This window comes from Ursus arctos, unplaced genomic scaffold, assembly GCF_023065955.2.
Source record: "Ursus arctos isolate Adak ecotype North America unplaced genomic scaffold, UrsArc2.0 scaffold_37, whole genome shotgun sequence".
Classification (NCBI taxonomy): Eukaryota; Metazoa; Chordata; class Mammalia; order Carnivora; family Ursidae; genus Ursus; species Ursus arctos.
In genome coordinates this window covers 27,693,725-27,713,402 of record NW_026623053.1, presented here as the reverse complement: position 1 = coordinate 27,713,402, position 19,678 = coordinate 27,693,725, and the positions used below count along the sequence as shown (strand labels likewise).

The following is a 19,678-nucleotide window of genomic DNA, read 5'->3' as shown; positions in this document are numbered from 1 at the left end:
GATGGCTCAGTCAGCTGAGCATCTGACTCTTGGTTTCGGCTCAGGTCATTATCTCAGGGTCGTGAGATCGACCCCCGTGTCAGGCTCAGCTTGGGACGCTCTCTCCCTCTCCTGCTGCCTCCTCCTGTGTACTCTCTCTAAAATAAATAAATAAATCTTTTTAAAAAAGTAAATAAATGGGTACCCATTTAAATGTATGTACTTCTTCAGAATTTTTCCAATGGATTTAAATTTCAAAGCCTTAAAGAAGGGATTAGTTTTAAAAATTATAGATATATATATATATTACTAATTGAAAAAAGGTATAGAAGTGTTCATTGTCTTCTACCACTTACGTATATGTTATTAAAGCATATACCCCCCCCAGTAGATGCTTATATATGATTAGACTGTCTTTATAAGGACAAATAGAGTGTGAGACTGACTTATTTTTCACTTCTTCCCCTTTTGAATTTGGAACAATGTGCATATAATGACCTATTTTTTAAATTAATTAAAACTAAGTACTTAGAAATGTACAATAACTTAGGTTTCCAACATGTTTAATTTTATGAATTTCTGTTTTCAGCAAACTTCAAGGTTTTTGAGATTCTTAAAGAGCAGTTGAAGAAAGAAAATTCATCAGTTCGCTTAATCTTATATTTATGTGATTTTGATAAGTTCCAGTAAACTTATGATAAACTCTACAATGTTCTTAGATTTGTATTTTATGAAATTTTGGTATTAAGTTATAATAAACATGGTACACTTGACAAAGTTTTACAGCAATAATATTTTCTGTATAGCCTTAATATGAATATATGCATGAAGATATAATCTGATTAACATTTATGCTTAAAAATTAAAGTCTCATTATTTCTAGACTAGCCATATGCTAATATTCATTTTAAGAAAAATACAAATATTTAAAATTTTCTGAATCCTTATTTTGTCTAACTTAGGTTTTTATCACCATAAGAATTGAGAGTCCTAATAGTGTATATTCAGCAATTTTCAAACTAAATTTTAAGTCACAGAATTTATTCTAATAATAGTGAAAGCCTTTGTGTCAGGATATTACTAAGGTAATCATTTCATAATTATCTTTTGGCATTGGAGATTTTTTTTTAATGATTTTATTTATTTATTGGACAGAGCACAAGCAGGGGGAGCAACAGACAGAGGGAGAGGGAGAAGGGGACTCCTCACTGAGCAGGGAGCCTGATGTGGGGCTTGATCCCAGGACCCCGGGATCATGACCTAAGCCTAAGGCAGCTGCTTAACTGACTGAGCCACCCTGGGCGCCCCCACACTGGAAATTTAAAAACACATAGTCGCCATAGATTTTACATTCAGAAGACACATTATCTTGAAGCAGCAGGTTTTGCTCTTTGGATGTGATCACTAAACACTATCCCCTTACTTATCTTTTAGTTTCCAGCATTGCAAGAATAGCCTAGAAATGAATCTGAATGACAGACAGGAAGTTGTCAGGGGTACAAAGACTGTTTCAAATGTAGAAGTAATCTTAATATTACAGAGAGCCTGGAATGGAAGACATTTCTTTGCAAGAAAATTAGCTTTTGGGGGCAGAGAGACTGATAAAAAATAAAAATGACATATTGAAGGGAAAATTCCTCAATGGAATTTAATCTCAATGTAGTGATAAGTGAATTAGTAGTTAAGAGTGAAGTGGCAATTCGAGAAGTGGTTTGAGGATGGAAAATTTAGGGAGAACATTGGTAGAGGCCTGCTGTTAGAAAAGCAAGACTTAGCTTTAATTTCAAGAATAGCCTAGGAAAAGTTAAAGATGAAAATTAAGGCCTAAGTTCAAAAGCTATATTGCTTGGAAAATTTACAATTTTGACCTTGAAAGTAGTGGTGAAATAAAATAAACACTGCAAGGTTGTTGGTCCAGTTATGAGAACCAGAGCTAAATATGAAAGATGACAGGAAGTTATAAATGGAAACCGATACAAAGTGTTCCCTCATTCATTTAATTGTTTCTATAAGATGAGCTTTTTGAGATCTTTTTACATTTCATGTCTAGAAAGACAGGGTGCATTTGGGACTTAGCAAGGTGAAGTGAAATGCAGCAGGTCTGTTAACTATGAGCAGGTAAGGTGCCAGAAGCAGACAATGAGTGTTAGAGGAAGACTGGAACTAGAAGAGGGTGGGAATTGCATCGTCCGGAAATGAAAAGCAGAAGTGTGAAAGATGGGGCAGCAAGCAGCAGCGCTGAAAGGGTATCCTGGCTTCTGTTCTGGGGAAAAGCAGAGAGGGGGTGTGCTCCCCGACTTTGGTGCTTAGTCAGCTGGAGCGCAGCCGACCTCACTGCCAGAAATCTGGGTCGGAGGCACGGTCATGAAGATGCGCCTAGAACAGGGGCCACGTAGATCACACAAGAAGACAGGCGTGGGTAAAATTTCTCTGCTGTGAGAAAAGCAGCTCTTGGTCTCATGTGGGGAAACCACAGGAAGTGCGCCTGGAACACGCAGGTGCACCTACCGGCTGCACCTGCCGCTGTTCTGCTCCAGCCAGCTGTGGCCGTGTGGGAAGCCGAGCCTAGCGGGCCATTTTGGAGAAATCTGAATTTTCAGGTAAAGCATCCTGACTTTTCAATCACTGGTGATTTCAATCACAGTCTGCACTAAAGAAGACATGATTACAGACTGGATTGTGCCCGTGAATTGCTTTCTCTGCCTTATAGGCACGGAAACTTAATCCGGTGTTCTGTAAAATATACCTATTAGGTAAGATGAATCGGGTCCCAAATCACTCACCAAAATCTATTGTGGAATTTACTATGTCCTCTTACAGTGGTCGGGGACCTCCCAGAGCAGGCAGGGTAAAATTAAAACAGAATGTTTCAGTACGGACCCTGTGCACATTCCTGTGTTTTCTGTGCAGTGGAGGCCCCCACCCACCATATTTAACCAGTAGCACGGGCTACACAGGAGCGGTGGGTATTCTGCCGTGGAGGCCGAGCTGTAATGACCAGGGGGGGAGGATGGAGAGGGCTAGGGATCAAGGCATGATGGCCTTGTAGACACAAGGAATCTGGACGTGGGGCTCCTGAAGGGCATTCAGCAGATCTGGTTTTCAAGATCACTAAGGTTACTGTGTGGAGAAGAGACTGTAAGAAGGGAAGGCTGAAGAGACCAGTCAGGAAACTACTGCAGAAGTCTGCGACAGAGATGATGCAGTGGCTCAGAGCAGAAACGGAAGGCAGTGGATGTGTCCGGGATGTGTAAGAAGAGACCACAGGCCTTGGTAACTGAACAGCGGTGCAGGGAGGGGGTAAGAGGGATCAAGGATTACACTCAGGTTTTAGGCTTACGCAGCTGGGTGAACGGTACTGTTTACTGACACTGGGGAAATAACAGGTTTGAGAGGGGAAAAAAATCAAGATTTCTGTTTGGAGGGGTGCCTGCCTGGCATTCAAGTCAGTGGAATGTGCGACTCTTGATCTTGGGGTTGTGGGTTTGAGCCCTATGTTGGGTGTAGAGATTACTTAAAAATAAAACTTTAAAAAATTGTTTTTCTATTTGGAGATAACTATCACACATCCAGGTGGAGGTATCTAGTAGGCAGCGGCATGAGCCTGGAGCTCAGAGGTTAGGTGTGACTGGAGAAAAAAATTTTGGAGTCACTAGTCTCATCCCACATGAGATCCATGAAGGCAAGGATTTTTTTTTTACAAGTACATTCAAAAACTTAAATTGAAGTGTGAGATACATACATACAAGTCCCCTATTGTCAGTGTATAGCTCCATGAACTTTCACAAACTGCACATCCTGTTAGCAATACCAAGAATTAGAATCAGAATACTACCTTCACCCCAGAGCTCACTCCTGCTCCCCTCCAATCACAACACTCCACTCCCGCCTAGAAAGGACAATCACTAGCCTGATTTCTGGCAGTGAGATTTTGCCAAGCTTTGCCTATTGTAGAATGGAATCATACAGTATGTATTATTTTGCATTTGGTTTCTTTCATACAACCTTGTCAGTAACATTTATCCACATTGTTCATTCATGTCCATTGTGTAGATAAACACATTTTGTCTATTCTACTGTTGATGGAAACGGGTAGTTTCTACTATTTATTACAAATAGTGCTATTACAAATATGCAAATTCTAATATATGTCTTTTGGCAGGGATATGTTTCTATTGTATATACACATCTAGAAGGAGAATTTCTTAGTTATGAGATATACATTACAGTCAACAGAAATTTTCCAAAGTGATTGACCCAACAGATACCTCCAGCATATGAGAGTGCCAGTTGCTTCACATCCCTGGAACACAATGATTTTGTTTTGTTCCATCCAGTGCCTAGAACAGTGCCTTACCTAATATAAGTAGTGGGTGTAGCAAGTGTGCAATAAATACCTGTTGAAAGAATGAATCTAAACTTAGATGGCATTTAAAGCTGTGAGCTTGATTAAGATCATCTGGAAGGAATACAATTAGATAAGCAAGCTGATGAACAGACTTTGGGTGACTCCGACATTCAGAGGACCAGCAGGAAAGGAACAAGCAAAGGAGGAGGAAAATGGGAGAGGGTGGAGTTCTTCAAACCAAGAGTAAAGTATGTTTCAAGGAGGGGGAGTCAACTATTTTGAATACGGCCAAAAGATCATAAGATGAGGGCAGACACTGGGAAGGAGTTAGAAGTTAGGAGTCTGGAATTTAGGAACCTGATATATAAGTCTGGTATTTGTGAGTGTAAATATATTTGTCAAGGAGAGAACGTAAATGAAGAAGAGACAGGGTCTCAGCCTTGAGGCATTTCCACTCAGAAGTGGAACAGAGGCAAACACTTGCAACACAGACTATATAGTATCAGGTGTCTCATGAGGTAGGAGAGAAATCCGCAGTGTCTAGTCACTGAGGTAATGCCAACAGCAACTGTGCTAAATGTTGATGAAAGTTTCAACAAAATGAGAACAAAAACAATCGCTGAATTTAACTACCAATTACTAACTACCTTAGTCAATAACTATTATGCTGTAACATCACTTTTGAATGCATAAAATCCCACTGAATGGCTATAGCAAAATCTGCTCACCCAGTCCCACTGCTGAATTCTTGAATTCTTCCCAAACCTTTAGAATCATGGGAAATGTTGCCTTGAGCACGCTCTTAGACTTGGAATTGCTGGATGAAGAATATGCACCTTCTAGAGGCTTTTGATACCGCTACCAAACTACTCTCTAGAAAGGCATTACTACCGCCCCAACGAAATACAGTAATCGTAAGAACAGCCTTTGCCATTTTGATAGGCAGTATGTGGGATCTTCCATTTGCATTTTTATTATTAAAGTCCTGAGGGGCTTGGCTGGCTCAGTCACAGGGGAATGCGACTCTTGATCTCAGGGTCCTGAGTTCCAGCCCCAGGTTGAGTGTAGAGACTACTAAATAAAAAAAATAAATAATAAATAAACTTAAAAAACAGTCCTGTATGCTTATTGATCATTAGTTATTTATGAATAGCCTGCCCATATCTCTTGCCCCAAATGTGAGTTGTTACAGGGCAAACTTTATGGTGAACTGTCCAGAAAACTGAAATGTTGGTTTGGTAAAGTAGAAAGTATAGATAAGCTTAAACTTGAATTACAGCTTGTGAATAACATAATGTACATAAATGCTGGAAATTACAATTATTATGAGTTATTCTGCAGAAGTAATTGCACCACGACACAGGAATCTAAAAAGGCAGTATGTAGTGTAGTTGATTTGAAGGCACTAAGAGGCTATTTGTGGCATTTCCACCTTCCCACTCCAATGCCTGCCCCTCCTCCCGGCTGGTGGCGTTGTCACTATGGCAACGACCACGCGCTGCCCCAGGCGCAGTTCTCCGGCGGTTACCGAACCGGGCCGCCCCATTCTCCGCAGAGCAGTCACTTCACGGCGCGTCCCACCCACCTGGTCGCGGGTCGATCTGCCCCGGCCCGAGGGCGAGGAGCCGCGGGGCAGCATGGCCAAGGCGGCAGCCTCTTCGCCGCTGGAGGACTTGGACCTGAGCGGAGAGGAGGTGCAGCGGCTCACCTCGGCCTTCCAGGACCCGGAGTTCCGGCGAATGTTCACCGAGTACGCCGAGGAGCTCACGGACCCGGAGAACCGGCGGCGCTACGAGGCGGAGATCACCGCGCTGGAGCGTGAGCGCGGAGTGGATGTGCGGTTCGTGCACCCGCAGCCGGGTCACGTGCTGCGCACCAGCCTCGACGGGACGCGGCGCTGCTTCGTGAACGTGTGCAGCAACGCGCTGGTGGGCGCGCCCAGCGGCCGAGCCAGCCCCAGGGGCGCGGCGGCCGGCAGCCAGTGGTCGCTGCCCTACAGCCTGGCTCCCGGCCGCGAGTACGCGGGGGGCCGAGGCGCCCGCTACACCGTCTACGACGTGGTCTTCCACCCAGACGCGCTCGCGCTGGCCCGGCGTCACGAGCCCTTCCGCCAGATGCTGGACGCCACGGCACTGGAGGCCGTCGAGAAGCAGTTCGGCGTGAAGCTCGACCGCAGGAACGCCAAGACCCTGAAGGTCAAGTACAAGGGGGCTCCGGAGGCCGCCGTGCTGCGCACGCCCCTCCCCGGCGGCGTCCCGGCCCGGCCCGAGGGGGAGCCGGAGAGCCCCCTCCCCGACTTCCCCTACCCCTACCCGGGCCCGCCGGCGCCCGGGAGCTCAGCGGTCCCCCGGCCCCAGTCGCCCCCTCCTCCGGAGGCGGTCCAGCCGCCCGCCCCCACCGAGCCTCGCTACAGCGTGGTGCAGCGCCACCACGTGGACCTCCAGGATTACCGCTGCTCCCGGGACTCGGCCCCCAGCCCGGTGCCCCGGGAGCTGGTGGTCACCATCGAGCTGCCGCTCTTGCGCTCGGCCGAGCGGGCGGAGCTGGAGGTGACGGGAAAGCGGCTGTGCCTCGACTCGAGGAAACCCGACTACCGGCTACGGCTCTCGCTCCCGTACCCGGTGGACGACGGCCGCGGCAAGGCGCAGTTCAACAAGGCCCGGCGACAGCTGGTGGTCACGCTTCCCGTGGCGCGGCCCCTCGCGCGCCAGGAACCCGCCGTGGCGCCGGAAGAGTCGGTCTGCGCGTCCGGAACTGGCGGCGCGGCTGGCGCTTCCGCTCGTGAGGGGGAGGCGGGCCCGGCGGGGGGTGGTGCCGGGACCGGTGGCCCGGATTCCAGGCCACCCGGGGCTGCGGACGTCGGGATCAGCGCCCCGGCTGCCGCTGCGGGGGAGCTCGTCTCCGAGCCCGAGGAGCGGGACGTGGACGAGCAAGCGGCGTGGAAAACGGGCATCGGGGAGGAGCCGCCACCTTCCGTCGCAGGGAACTCACCTGGGGACGGTGGAGGAGGCGCCCTTGGTAGTTCATCTGGGGACCCTGACGGGGAGTCTTCTTCGGGAAGAGAGAGAGCGTGTGGAGACCTCAGAGTCGGGAAGCGAGTGATCGGGAAGGCCGCGGGCCGGGAGCGCTCCGGTCGAGCCATGGGTGGTCCCGGGGCCGGCGGCGAGGAACCTCTGTGTCCTCCGTTGCAGTGTCGTCAGGATGAAGAATCCCTGACTCTGCTGGTTCAGGTGCCTCGGATCCAGTCGGGAAGTCTTCAAGGGGATGTAAGCCCCTCCCGGTACAAAGTAGGCTTCTCCACCCAAGACTTAGTTTATTATTCCTTCTTTTTGCAATTTGCTCCGGAGAATAAATTGAGTACCAAAGAACCTGCGATTAGTATTTCTTCAAACAATGCGGTGATAGAACTGGCCAAATCTCCAGAGTGCCGTGGCCATTGGAGAGAATGGTATTATGGTTTAAACAAGGATTCTTTGGAGGTAACAGTTCTTTCTAGACTCTTATATTTGAAATATTCCATCCCTACTTTTAAAATTTGCTCTTACAATTGACCCTTGAACTCCGCAGGTTGGAATTGCCTGCATCCACTTATAAGCGAATCTTTCTGATAAATACACTATAATACTATAAGTGTATTTTCTCTTAACGATTTTCTTAAAAACATTTTTTCTCTAGTTTATAAGAATATAGTATATAATACAATGTACAAAATATGAGTTAATAGACTGTATTATAAGTAAGGCTTCCAGTCAACAGTAGGCTATTAGTAGTTAAGCTTTGGAGGAGTCAAAAGTTGTAGGTGGATTTTTCAACTTGGGGGGGGTTCCCCTCTCCTCCCCCCCCCCTTGTTGAAAGATCAATTGTATAAATATTTGTTAGAGTGAACATCAAGATCAGCTGCACCTCTTGTGGGCAGGTACTCTAGAACTTGGGGCTGAGTTTACTCAGGACATAGTTTTCATGAATGGTGTGTTAGATCGTAGTGGCTACTATACTTTTTAGGTTATTGAGGTTCTTGAATTTCAGATTCAGTACTCCAGTATTGACAATTTTTAAAAAAGATTTTTTTAATTAATTAATTTATTTATTATTTTTTTTATTGACACAAGTGGGGGGAAGGAGAGGGAGAGAGAAGCACACTCCCCTGCTGAGTGGGAGCCTCCTCTGGGCCCATCTCAGGAACCAAGACCATGATGTGAGCGAAATCAAGAGTGGGTTCCTCAACAGGCTGAGCCCCTCAGGCACCCCTATTGATAATTTTTTTTAAAAGTCTGTAAAATTTTAAGTTCTAATGAACTCTTTATACACATAAATTAACAATTGGTAGTTTTCACTGAGGTATGTATCAGTGTTACATGTAATTTTTTTTTTAACAAATCCAAGGGTTAAATATCCTAGAAATACAACTAGTTGCACAGACTATATATTGAAAATTAAGTTTTTAGCCTTGGGCTTTAACTTGCCAGAAATTTTCATTTCTTCCTGTGATTTTCCTAGATATTTGCTAATAAGTTACATTTTATGAGGGGTATCTTCTGTGAGAAGTGGTTAATTTGAAACTCTCCCAAAATGGTAAAATAAATACCAGGGGGAGGTAAGATACTTTGTGAGAATATAATATGAAATGGACGATCTGTTTATATCATCAGAAGGGGGAAATTTAGAAAAGGGCAGCCGTTTTCCTGTAATTATTTGTCTATTTATTTTTAAAGTTTATTTATATAATCTCTACCCCTCTACCCAGTCATGGTGCTCGAACTCACTACCGGAGATAAAGAATTGCATGCTCCTCCAACTGAGCCAGCCAGGCGCCCCTGGAATTGTTTTAATGTAAAAATAACAACTGGAAAGAAAGTTTTATGGATAAGCAGTTGAGCGAATACTAAAGACTGTTATTTTAATCTGATTTTCTAGAAGGCTAACATTATTTTAGCAAAGAAACTAGACCAAAATGGGATTAGGGCAACTGTGTTTTATATCTTTGATGCTTGAAATAATTTGTAATTACTTCGTTAATCATCACATTTGCTAAAGCTGATGGAACCATAATATTCAGTTATTTTTCTTTACGTTTCACTGGACTAGGCTCTAAATATTAAATTTTTAAAAAAATCACAATGAGTGGGTACACATATATAATGATTATATCATATGCATTATATGAAAATAATGATAAAGAGACTGATTTGTGACTGCCAAGGTCAGAATTATTACTTTACACATAAACAAGTACAAAATAGATTTATAAAAGCCTAAATATTCACTGGAAATTTTCCTAGAGCTTTAGGACCACTAAATTCAGTATCTTTTAGAGTAAAATCAGTCATTAGAATAAGCCGAGTTTATGCAAATACTTTGTTTTAATCATAACCATTTCCATTATAAGTACTATTTTTCCTTGGGTTAACTAAAGACTAAAAGTATTTGGTGTATTTTTGTGCAATTAATATGTCTTTTCCAGAGGCAGGAACCTTAGAAATGCTTTTAATTGGGGGCTGTTTCTATAATACAGTTATTCTGGAACTTTAAAATAATAGCAAGGAAATTACTCCAAATATAAGATTTTTCTGTACCCAACATTCCCGGTAGGTGTTTAAATACTCTTTAATATAAGGGAACTGTAAACTTCTCTCTTCCTGATTTTGTCCTATTTGGACCAAATAAGGAACTGTTTATTTGGAAATTTGTTTTTATGAAAATATTTTTATTTTGGGCAACATTAAACTGATTTTCTGCATTTTAGATATGGTTATCCCTTCAACACCCTAACTATATACCTGTATTCACTTGACATGAATATGCACAAGTTGCTTTGTGTTTGGGATTCTGGTGAAAGTGATTTATGCAGTTCCTAATTATAGTTTGGAAATCTTTCCATGTCAGCCTCTTGAAATCTACCTCATTCTTATAAATAGCTATATGTTACTGTCACAATGGATTATCTCAATGCGCAAAAATAGAATATACTTATCTTAAATATTATATTTGGCTCTTACCTGGCCAAGAATAAAAAGGCAAACTGGTCATGCAAAATTTGAATAAATCCTTTCATATACATTCCTTAGCTGTCTCATTAGGAAGTATTTTAAAATTAAATTACATTTTATAGCTGCGACTGCATTTATAGCCCTAGAGGTGATGTTATTATAATAATTAAGAGAAAAAAAAGGAAAGGAAAATACCATTTGTATTTCAGATTGTTACCAGAGACTTAGAGAAGGACTAAGACGTTTTTCTTTTAGGGTCTTTTCTGATATATGTATATACTCTTGCTCTTCTTACTGCTCTGTACAATACTGTTTTCTTCTGCCAAGGTAACATAGGAGTAACATTAAATATTTTAAAAGTGTAACCCTGAAGCGTGTGAGAACTTGTACGAGCTGTTTTTAGATCAACTGTGTCAAAAATGACCTATAAGGCAGAATATTTTTTCTTTTTATTTTAGGAAAGGCTGTTTGTCAATGAAGAAAATGTTGATGAGGTTCTTGAAGAGGTCTTGAGCCCTCCATCTAATCAGACAATGCCCTTAACCCTACCATTAATTGAAGTTCTTCAGGTTACTGATAGTAAGATTCAAATTCATGCAACGGTAAGATTTGGTAGCCTTTGTAGTGATTTAAGACAAGGATAAAGCCTGACAGATAATTTTTGATTTCTTGATGTCATAACTTTAAATTAAGTGTACATAATGGCTGGGAAGACTTAAGGGAGTAAAGACTTTTTTGCATGTATTTTACTATGTGCCAAACACTTCGTGATTCATTTTCACATATATCTCATTTAATCCCAGAATAACTGTCCACTGAGGAAAAGGGAAACTAACACTTGGGAAGTTTGAGTAGGAGTCCAGGGACAAACAAGTCTTTTTGACTTTCAAACCATGGGAAGGAGCTATGTCATTTAGTTTGTTCATTCTTTCTAGTTGAACCTTAAGTCTGGTTATTTTTTAGTCTTCAGTATTGGATACAAATAATTTGGTAACTAACACAATTGATTTGCGTATGAATTGAGGAGGAGAGTGGCTCTGAAGAATCACAGAAATTCAAGAAAATTCAAGAATGCCCTTATAAGAATGACTACTAAAGAGTTTTGTAGGCCATGTTAAAGGGTTTATAGGCCAGGATTATTTAATTCTGAAGGAGGTAAGGGGTCATTGAAGGGAATTAATCAAGAATTAATGCCAGGTTTGCACTGTCTGCATTGTTAAAAAATAACTGGCAGCGTTTGGAAGATGACTTTGAGGGGGAAAGCCTGGAAGCCTATCTGCAGATCTGTAAGCATTGTTCCCTTACAACTTTAAAAAAAAAACAACTTTTTCCAGAGAGTACAATAAATTTTCTATTTTTCCCAAAGATTCTTAATTTATTGTTTCTCTTGAATAGTTGCAAGAATGTAGTAACTCTGAACAGCTTCAAGAAAAGGAAGAAAAAGGCAACGAAGGAAGTCATCTAACTGAAAAAGAAAATATAGAACATCCTACCACCTCAACAACTGATTCTGATTCATCTATAGCAGTTAAAGTACTAGAAACAGACAGTTGTGGTTCAGTTGTATGCTTGCAACAAGAGTCTCTTGACGAGTCTCACATACTATTTGGAAAGTCTCAGCAACCGGAGTCAAAAATGGAACCTGAATTTATAAAAGAAAAAAGTCCTGTTTACTCAAATGAGGAAAAAGATAACTTAAAAGAACCAGTGGTAACAGAAAAGAAAGAATTAGATGGAGATGAGCTATCTACACTACTAAACAAAACTTCAGTTCACAATTTACCTGGTCTTAACAACATCAAAGAAACCAATATGCAGGATGGTAGTGTGCAGTTTATTAAAGATCATGTGACTCAATGTGCATTCAGTTTTCATAATTCTTTGCTATATGACTTGGATTAATTCTATATAATTTTAGAGTTTAAAAGTTAAGAGTAAAAAGTTTTTGGACTTAAAATAGATGATCTTTCTTTAACTACTATCTTAAAGTATTCAAGAAAGTATAAAAATTTGCAATTTTGATTCTAATGGGGAAACTGGAGATTTTTTTTTTGCATGGAGACTTTGTATATACAAAGTTTTGTGGAGATTTTTGTGATTCCTCTGATCGATGTATATTTTTTCTAATGGAGAGTTAAACATTTAGTTTCTATACAACCTGTATGTATTTGCTTGTTTGCTTTTGGCTTCTTTTGTTTACCATTACTTTAATAAAGTTTCAAAGTAAATATTCACTAAGTTGTGTCTGTTACAAAAAGCAATTCTCAAGAATGCAATTAACTAGAAATTAATCAGTATGTGTATGTGTGGGGAGGGGTAGAATTTCAAAACTATGCATTTATGTTTCACTGAATAGGATGTATTTATGCTTGAAATAGAGATTCTTAGAACTTTACTAACCAATATTAACCATCCAGTACAAATACACTGAATGAAATTTAGGATTTTTGCTTCAACTCTGTATTTTATGTGTGACACACATACACACACACACTATATATCTAGATAGATATAGATATATATAGTTATACAGGTTATAGAGTGATGCCTTTAAAATTCAACTTCTTAAAAGATGTTTTTGGAAGTTACTATTATAGTATTGAAACATTTCTTGGTTTTATGGAATACATTTATAAACTTTTTTAAAGCTTTTAAGTAATCTCTATACCCAATCGTGGGGCTCGAACTTACAACCCTAAGATCAAGAGTCACACACTCCACTGACTGAGCCAGCTAGACACCCCTACATTTAAGAATTTTAGAACAATTAAAAATTCTGGGAATTTGCTCCCATAGGAGAATTGTCTTCACTATATTACATGAAGACAAACCAAAAAGCCAGCGTTTTCTAGTCAGTTTCTCTTCTAATCTCTAAAAAAGGGCAACAGATAGTTTATCTAACAGTGGCTAAGTTATTAATATTTATATTGGAAGCCAAGAGAAAATCCAAATAGATTTTTTTTCGCACAAAAATTTTGAGTACAGCTTAGAAGAAAATGTAGAAAGGAAATCTTTGTTGATCTAATCACTGACCCCAATGCCATAAGCTGGTTTATCTGATCTATTTCTGATTTTAAAAAGCGCATTCAAACTTCTGGCCTACCTTAGTCCTGGAAATGAACTGATTTCTTTAGTTCTCTGAACTCGTGAAAGTCAGATCAGAGCACCAAAAGCTAGTACAAAGCCTGGCAATTCATCCTGTTTACGTTTATAACCACTATAAAATCTGGAACCAAATTGGGCTGTGAGGGTAACATAAAGGTAACTCATAAAGCAAGAGAACTATTTCTTACACCTACAACGACCATATATGCATTTCTCAGCCACAATATGACTCTTAATTTGATGAAATAATTTCAAAATTGTCCATTTAATACACAATTTTCTTAAACTGAAATGATGTCCTATCTACACAGAAACTAGTCTCTGAGTAACTTCTGCTTGAATGCAATTTTTACTATTAAGAGAAACTTCCACATTAAATATGGAATAAATTTTAAGCATGTTTTCTATTATTTACTGTATCCGTCCTTTTAAAAAGTATGATTTCAGTTAAAGCTGGCACTACAACATGTTTCACTTTGGCATGACTGAACTTTGATCTATCATTTCTGGCTTTCGAAAACAATTTAGGCTGTATTTCACTGACACAGCAGCTTTTTATTGTTCATTATCTATGCTTGGCTAATATGAAAGCCAGTTTCTTCTAAAGGGAATGCATTGTCAAGAGTGGGGTTTTTCTTTACTTCAAACTCAGTTATATAATGTACAAATAGTACACGCGAAGAGGTAACGTAAACTTTAAAACTTCTAGAATACTTCACTGAATTTTGGTGTAAAGAGTAAACAAAATTTATTCTGCAAAATAATTAGGAACCTTTTTATGCAAAAATGAGTATTTTATTTTGGCAGCACTAAAAGAAAAAAAAAAAACACTGTATTTCTACATTGAGGTGAAAACAGTGTTTAAACTTTCTTATCAATCAAATACATTCCAAAAGAAAGTGTGTTCTATGAAGGTTCCAAAGCACAGGCAAATCTTAACACAATAATACAGGAATCTGTAATACTGAAAATGTCTGTTCTGATAGCGTGTTTAACAAACATCACTCTTGAATTATAAAACCACTGAAGCAGCCCCTTCCTAGTAACCGAGTCAGGAGTGAAACCGGGCTGGTGCCATTAATACTAACGACTCCATTGTAATACTTCTTACTGCTATGACAATTCTAAATAAAGTCTGCTGTACTTAAAATGTTTTGAAAGTGGAAAAGTGTACAAATTTCCAGATAAAAAGATTAATAGATGCAATTTAAGTAAAATTTCCCTTTTCTTTTACCAATGAACAATGATTACCTTTAGCAGATACAGATTGAACTTTAAAACCCAACTCCCGCAATGAAAACTTGTGTTTAAATTTTAATCATAGAAGGAAAAGACTACTATATTTGGACACCTTTTATAAGAATTTTTTTTCCCTATTAAAGCAGAAACCAGTTCCTAAACCCTTTTATTCAATTGTATATTCTGTTTGGACAAATATCAAAAATAGAAGACTGTGACTTTTGCTTTTGTAATTGTGACTTTTCACTGCAGTCTTCTATAACTTTTACAGAGTTCATGGTCCCTAATATCTCCCCACCCTCCATTTTTCCTAGGTGGGGAAATGGCTGCCACAAACTTCTCACTGATAATTAGAGTTTCTGGAAACAAGTACTGTTTGTTATTATTTAAGAGTGACTCAATTTGGGCACTCTGGGTGGACGGTCTACAGGTTTTCTTGTGGTGCATACCACAGTCTCCAGCATGAAATATCCTAGGAACTTGAGGAACCAGCACTTTCCAGAATTTTGGAAGACAAGATACAGTTAAATATTGAAGAGTCCAGTCCCAGTTATAATCATCGTAAGTACAGAAAGTGTCTGTGCACTCAATCAGTTTCTGATATGCATCCCGGGTCAAGGCTAGACCCATATTGTGCTCTGTGGATTTCCAAGTTTTCACGTCTACCTTGTCAGCAATGCCATGGAAACTACGAATGGCTGTATAGGTCCCCAGGGAGAGAACATCACACTCCGTACATTCTTCCTGCTTTAACTTCCACATCTTTTTGAAGACATGGTAAAAGTCTGGGGCCAAGTAGTGATCCTCCTCCAGGAAAAGTATGAGGCCAGCATAGTCCCGAAGAACTTTGACCCTTTCCCATACAAAATGCAGCTTCCACCACCAATGGTGTTTGGTTTGGGAGAACTTGGCCTCTCTGTAATGGCCAAAGGAGTCGGGATACTCAGCATTAATGCATCCCATCTTCAAAGCTGCATTCTTCTCCAGGTCTCTGGGGCAATCTCTGGGGTCGCTGCCTGGAAACTCGTTGGGGTACAACTGAATGCTGAAAGGAAAGAACACCTGCAGAACCGGACAGAAATCCACCCCAGCGATCAGCTGATTGATCTCTGTCGACCAGAAGTCATGGCTAAAGATGACGAGGACGTTGTCAATGCCCTGGGCTTTTCGGAGTGAGTCCAGCAGGAGTCTGAGGTAATCGGGCCGGTTATGCACCTGGACCACCAGCACCAGCTCTCGGGGGGCCCAGGAGCCGGCCTTATCTACATTCCTCAGCGTCTGGTCAAAGTTCAGCTGGTACACCAGGGACCTGTACCGCAGCGTCAGGTTGTCTGCCTCGGGCTGCGGGGCCGCCGGGACCAGAGGGGCCGCCGAATCGTTGGAGACCCGGCGGATGCCCGCGGACACAGCAGAATGGTCCCCGCCTCGGCCGCCCGCACCTCGCGCGGGCTCGGCGTCCAGCAGCGGCGGGGCGAGGGCCTCGTTCTTCCTTTGTCGCCCATTGCTGCTCCAGAGGACGAAGCCGCAGGCGGCCACCACGAGCGTCAGGATCAGCACCTTCCGCTTATAGATGCGGAACCTCATGGTCTCCAGGGCAGGGAGCGCGGACGGGCGGGCGCGAAAAGGAGCAGCGGCTTCTGCACAGAAGGGGCGGGCGGGTGGTGGCCGTCGCCTCGGCCTGTAGCAGTCACAGCTGGCCCCCGCGGCTGCCCCAGCTACCTCATCCCGGGCCCCGGGGGTCCAGCGGCCCGAAGGGTCTCAGTTCCCCCGCGCTGCCCGGGCTCCACACATCCTCGCCTGGCAGCTGCAGCTCGGGCAGCGGCCCCGCCGCTAGGAGCCGCGGCTCGGCGTCGCCTCGGTCCTCTCCATTCAGCACGGGTCCCGGAAGAAGTCCCGCCGCGGCCCCACCGCACCCCCGCCTGGTTACCTGCGCCTCCGGCGGCCCTGCGTCCTCTGCGCTCTCATCCTTACGCGGGCCCCAGACCGCCAGGACCGAGCGACGCAGCCTCTCCCTACTCCGCCGGCGACCGTTCTGACAACCCGCGACTGGCCCGCGGAACGCCGCGGCCCTCGGGCCCACACCCCTCCGGCCCGCCCCCTGGGCCGCTGGTTGGAGCTTCCCCGCCGCGTCCGGAGACGACAGGCCGCCGCTGCCTGCTGCCTATTGGTTCGTGGCCCTGTCGCTCACGCTCAGTTCCTACTTCCGCTTCAGTCTCCCTTTCCTGCTAGGCGCGAGCAGAGCGAGGCGAGGAGCGTGGACGCGGCGTTTCCCGGTAAGCTGAGACCGGAGTGTAGCGGTCTCAACAGCGGGAGCCTCCAGCGCTCAGAATCCGGGTGTGGACCAGGCCCTTGTAGGAACTGGGGAGCGAGACCCGCTGCTTTGGCTAGGTAGAGTTAAAGAACTGGCTTTTCTCTGGGAAAGGGGCTCACGAATGGCAGCTGGTGGGCCGGGAGACACTAAGGCCACGTCAGCCTTCAGGACTGCTGACGGGTAGACGGTGTTTCGGAGGGGAAGAGGGAAACCAGCCTGCTGCGGTTCCCGGAGAAGGAACGGAGGCGGGCCGTGGCTGTAGCTGCTGCCCGAAACCACGCGCCTAACGGGCGTACCCCGGAGCCAGAACATGGAGGAGGAGTCGGGAGACTCCAGCTTTGGCCCCGAGAAAGAAAACTAACCACCACTACGCTCTTCTTTTTGGACAGCCACAGTAAATTAAGCTCCGAAGGAACCCACTTTGTGCGGGGAACTGGCAGCTGGGCGCCCCTGTGCTGCTTTTTTTGCTGATTTCTAGTTGTTTCAGTCCGTAAATGCTCTAAGCGTTCCGAAAAGGTGTGCACTTTTCTGTGTGTGGATTCATGTGTAAAAGGAGTACTTGGTGGGTTTATACATTACTGATAGGTTGTCATGTTTTCCTCTATTTTTAAAGCACTTTATTAAAAATGTATGAAGTCTGCTACTTCAACTTCAGATGTTTTACGTTTTCATTGTGCAGAAAGCGCTACTGCAGAGATGGTCAACGTTCCTAAAACCCGAAGGACTTTCTGTAAGAAGTGTGGAAAACATCAGCCTCACAAAGTGACCCAGTATAAGAAGGGCAAGGATTCCCTCTACGCCCAGGGAAAGAGGCGCTATGATCGGAAGCAGAGTGGCTATGGTGGGCAGACAAAGCCAATATTCCGGAAGAAGGCTAAAACCACAAAGAAGATTGTGCTGAGGCTTGAATGTGTGGAACCTAACTGCAGGTCCAAGAGGATGCTGGCCATTAAGAGATGCAAGCATTTTGAACTGGGAGGAGATAAAAAGAGAAAGGGCCAAGTGATCCAGTTCTAAGCTTTGAGATTCTCTTACTTTTGAGAAGAAAATGTTGACGCTGTAGAAAAATTACCTGTATGAAAATAAAGTGATATTTTTACCCAAATATTTTGTTTTTAAAAAATCTAAATAGAATGACATGCTTAATGTGATTCAAAATTAAGGAAATAGCAAATTTGTCAACTAAGTTTTATCCTCAAATTCTTATTAAATTTAGTTCCACAAAATTGTAATTTATTTATATACAAAAAAGACAGGAATCCCACCTCCCATCTTTACAAACTAGGTTATGAATATAAATCACAGCAGGGAAAAAACTGACACCTTACTTTTTCTGGTCAATTTCAACTTTATGTATTAAGGTGAATTCATAATCACAATTGATGAGCTGCTGGGAAAGGTCTCAATCAGATTTTGAAAAAAGTAAATGAGGATAAATTAGGCCTGTGTATAGCAGACTGAGTGGGGCAGAGTATCCTAGCTGGGGTATAAAAAGAGCTGACTTGCAAATTAGTGTCCAGTAGGGACCACTAGCCATATATAGATATTTAAATTAAAAATGCAGTTCCTCCGTTACATTAGCTACATTTCGTGCTCAACAGCCACATAAGCTGAGTGGCTAACCTACTGGACAACACAGAACATTTCTATCCGTGTTTATGGAGCACTGTGCCAGACTGGTCCTGAATGTAAGGCAGGAGTGTAAAACTGATGTCTAACTGCAAGACATTCTGCAACCAGTCAGAAACCTGTGAATCCGTGATGGCATAAACTGTTCTTTCATTCTTTTGGAAGTTATTCTGGGAGATACTCAAATGTTACAACTTCTTGGTTGTACGCAGTTACCTACTGAAAATAGAATGGAAAGCTGGAACTCAAGTGAGCCTTGTAAACCATGGAAGGCAAAACATGAGTATCATATAGAAGGAAAAGTGACAAAGGGTATGGGTTATGAAAAATTCAGCATTTTAAGAATTTTAAGTTGGCCAAGATACATGGGATGGCTTATAGATGAATAATGCAAAGGGCTAGGGTGTAGGAGCAACAGATGGTTAGCAATTAGTCCCAACAGAGATACATCTGCATTTGTTGATGAAAAAAATAACTTTTGGGGTGCCTGAGTGGCTCAGTTAAGTGTCTGCCTTTGGCTCAGATCATGATGCTAGGGTTCTAGGATCCAGCCAGTTTTGGGCTCCCTCCTCAGTGGGCAGTCTTTCTCCCTCTCCCCGCTTCTGCGTGCTCTGTCTCTCAAATAAAAAAAAAAAAAAAAAAAAAAAGTTTTCTACAAAAACATGTAAAAATCAGATACAAGTTAAATATGCCACTTTAAGAGAACCATGTTTTAATGTAGTTACATAATATTTATGGATAATCCCTCACCATTTTGAGTTTAGAAATTCCTAAGACGTTTTACTTAATTATAGAATTCTTGGTTTTAAAGAGTAAAAGTGAATTAACTTTAGAAGGCGTATAAAGCCTGGGCTTAAAATCCCTGATCTGGGTTCATGGTACCTCCTGGGTTCATGGTACCTCCTAGGGTAATTTGTGAGGATTAAATCAAATACTGTATGTAAAACACCTGGAACAAAGATGCAGCTAAATGGCAGCTCTTTTTATTTAAGCCATGTTTGCATTACATGTATGATTTTTTTTTAATGGAAAACTAGAAATTATATAGAAATCTTTTATGGGAAGAATTTGACCACAGGC

The 19,678-nt window shown here is 42.5% G+C and overlaps 4 protein-coding genes across 6 annotated transcripts in view; 3 read left to right on the top strand and 1 right to left on the bottom strand.

Annotated features, from left to right (window-relative positions):
• The window catches only part of POLE2 (DNA polymerase epsilon 2, accessory subunit), a 29,255-nt gene extending 25,722 nt beyond the window's left edge, over positions 1-3,533 (top strand). For both annotated transcript variants that reach the window (XM_057306369.1, XM_026513672.4), the window contains one exon: positions 569-3,533. In XM_057306369.1, coding sequence (XP_057162352.1) covers positions 569-587 — 19 coding nt within the window. In that variant the 3' untranslated portion in view covers positions 588-3,533. The remainder of the gene's footprint in view (positions 1-568) is intronic.
• A 2,370-nt stretch (positions 3,534-5,903) lies between these two features.
• On the top strand, positions 5,904-12,548 carry DNAAF2 (dynein axonemal assembly factor 2). Its single transcript, XM_026513666.4, has 3 exons — positions 5,904-7,806; positions 10,773-10,916; positions 11,710-12,548. The coding sequence occupies exons 1-3, from the start codon at positions 5,965-5,967 to the stop codon at positions 12,214-12,216; spliced, it is 2,493 nt and encodes an 830-aa protein (XP_026369451.2). The 5' UTR covers positions 5,904-5,964; the 3' UTR covers positions 12,217-12,548.
• Positions 12,549-14,192: 1,644 nt separating this feature from the next.
• MGAT2 (alpha-1,6-mannosyl-glycoprotein 2-beta-N-acetylglucosaminyltransferase) lies at positions 14,193-16,242 on the bottom strand. Its single transcript, XM_026513674.4, has one exon. It carries the CDS (start codon positions 16,240-16,242, stop codon positions 14,902-14,904), a length of 1,341 nt encoding a protein of 446 aa, XP_026369459.1. The 3' UTR covers positions 14,193-14,901.
• A 606-nt stretch (positions 16,243-16,848) lies between these two features.
• On the top strand, positions 16,849-18,074 carry RPL36AL (ribosomal protein L36a like). Of its 2 annotated transcripts, none has more exons than XM_026513679.4 (2): positions 16,849-16,931; positions 17,649-18,074. In XM_026513679.4, exon 2 carries the CDS (start codon positions 17,666-17,668, stop codon positions 17,984-17,986), a length of 321 nt encoding a protein of 106 aa, XP_026369464.1. In that variant the 5' UTR covers positions 16,849-16,931; positions 17,649-17,665; the 3' UTR covers positions 17,987-18,074. The 2 variants fall into 2 exon arrangements, with proteins under 2 accessions (XP_026369464.1, XP_048074526.1); XM_048218569.2 differs by lacking the exon at positions 16,849-16,931 and adding an exon at positions 16,938-17,046.
• Positions 18,075-19,678: the final 1,604 nt, after the last annotated feature.

Bases quoted from the DNA above. Each gene is read 5' to 3' on its own strand.
- DNAAF2 (XM_026513666.4), top strand. From the start codon at position 5,965: ATGGCCAAGGCGGCAGCCTCTTCGCCGCTGGAGGACTTGGACCTGAGC. The intron at 7,807-10,772 runs GTAACAGTTCTT...TTTTTATTTTAG, and splicing joins TAAACAAGGATTCTTTGGAG to GAAAGGCTGTTTGTCAATGA. The intron at 10,917-11,709 runs GTAAGATTTGGT...TCTCTTGAATAG, and splicing joins AGATTCAAATTCATGCAACG to TTGCAAGAATGTAGTAACTC.
- MGAT2 (XM_026513674.4), bottom strand. From the start codon at position 16,242: ATGAGGTTCCGCATCTATAAGCGGAAGGTGCTGATCCTGACGCTCGTG.
- RPL36AL (XM_026513679.4), top strand. From the start codon at position 17,666: ATGGTCAACGTTCCTAAAACCCGAAGGACTTTCTGTAAGAAGTGTGGA.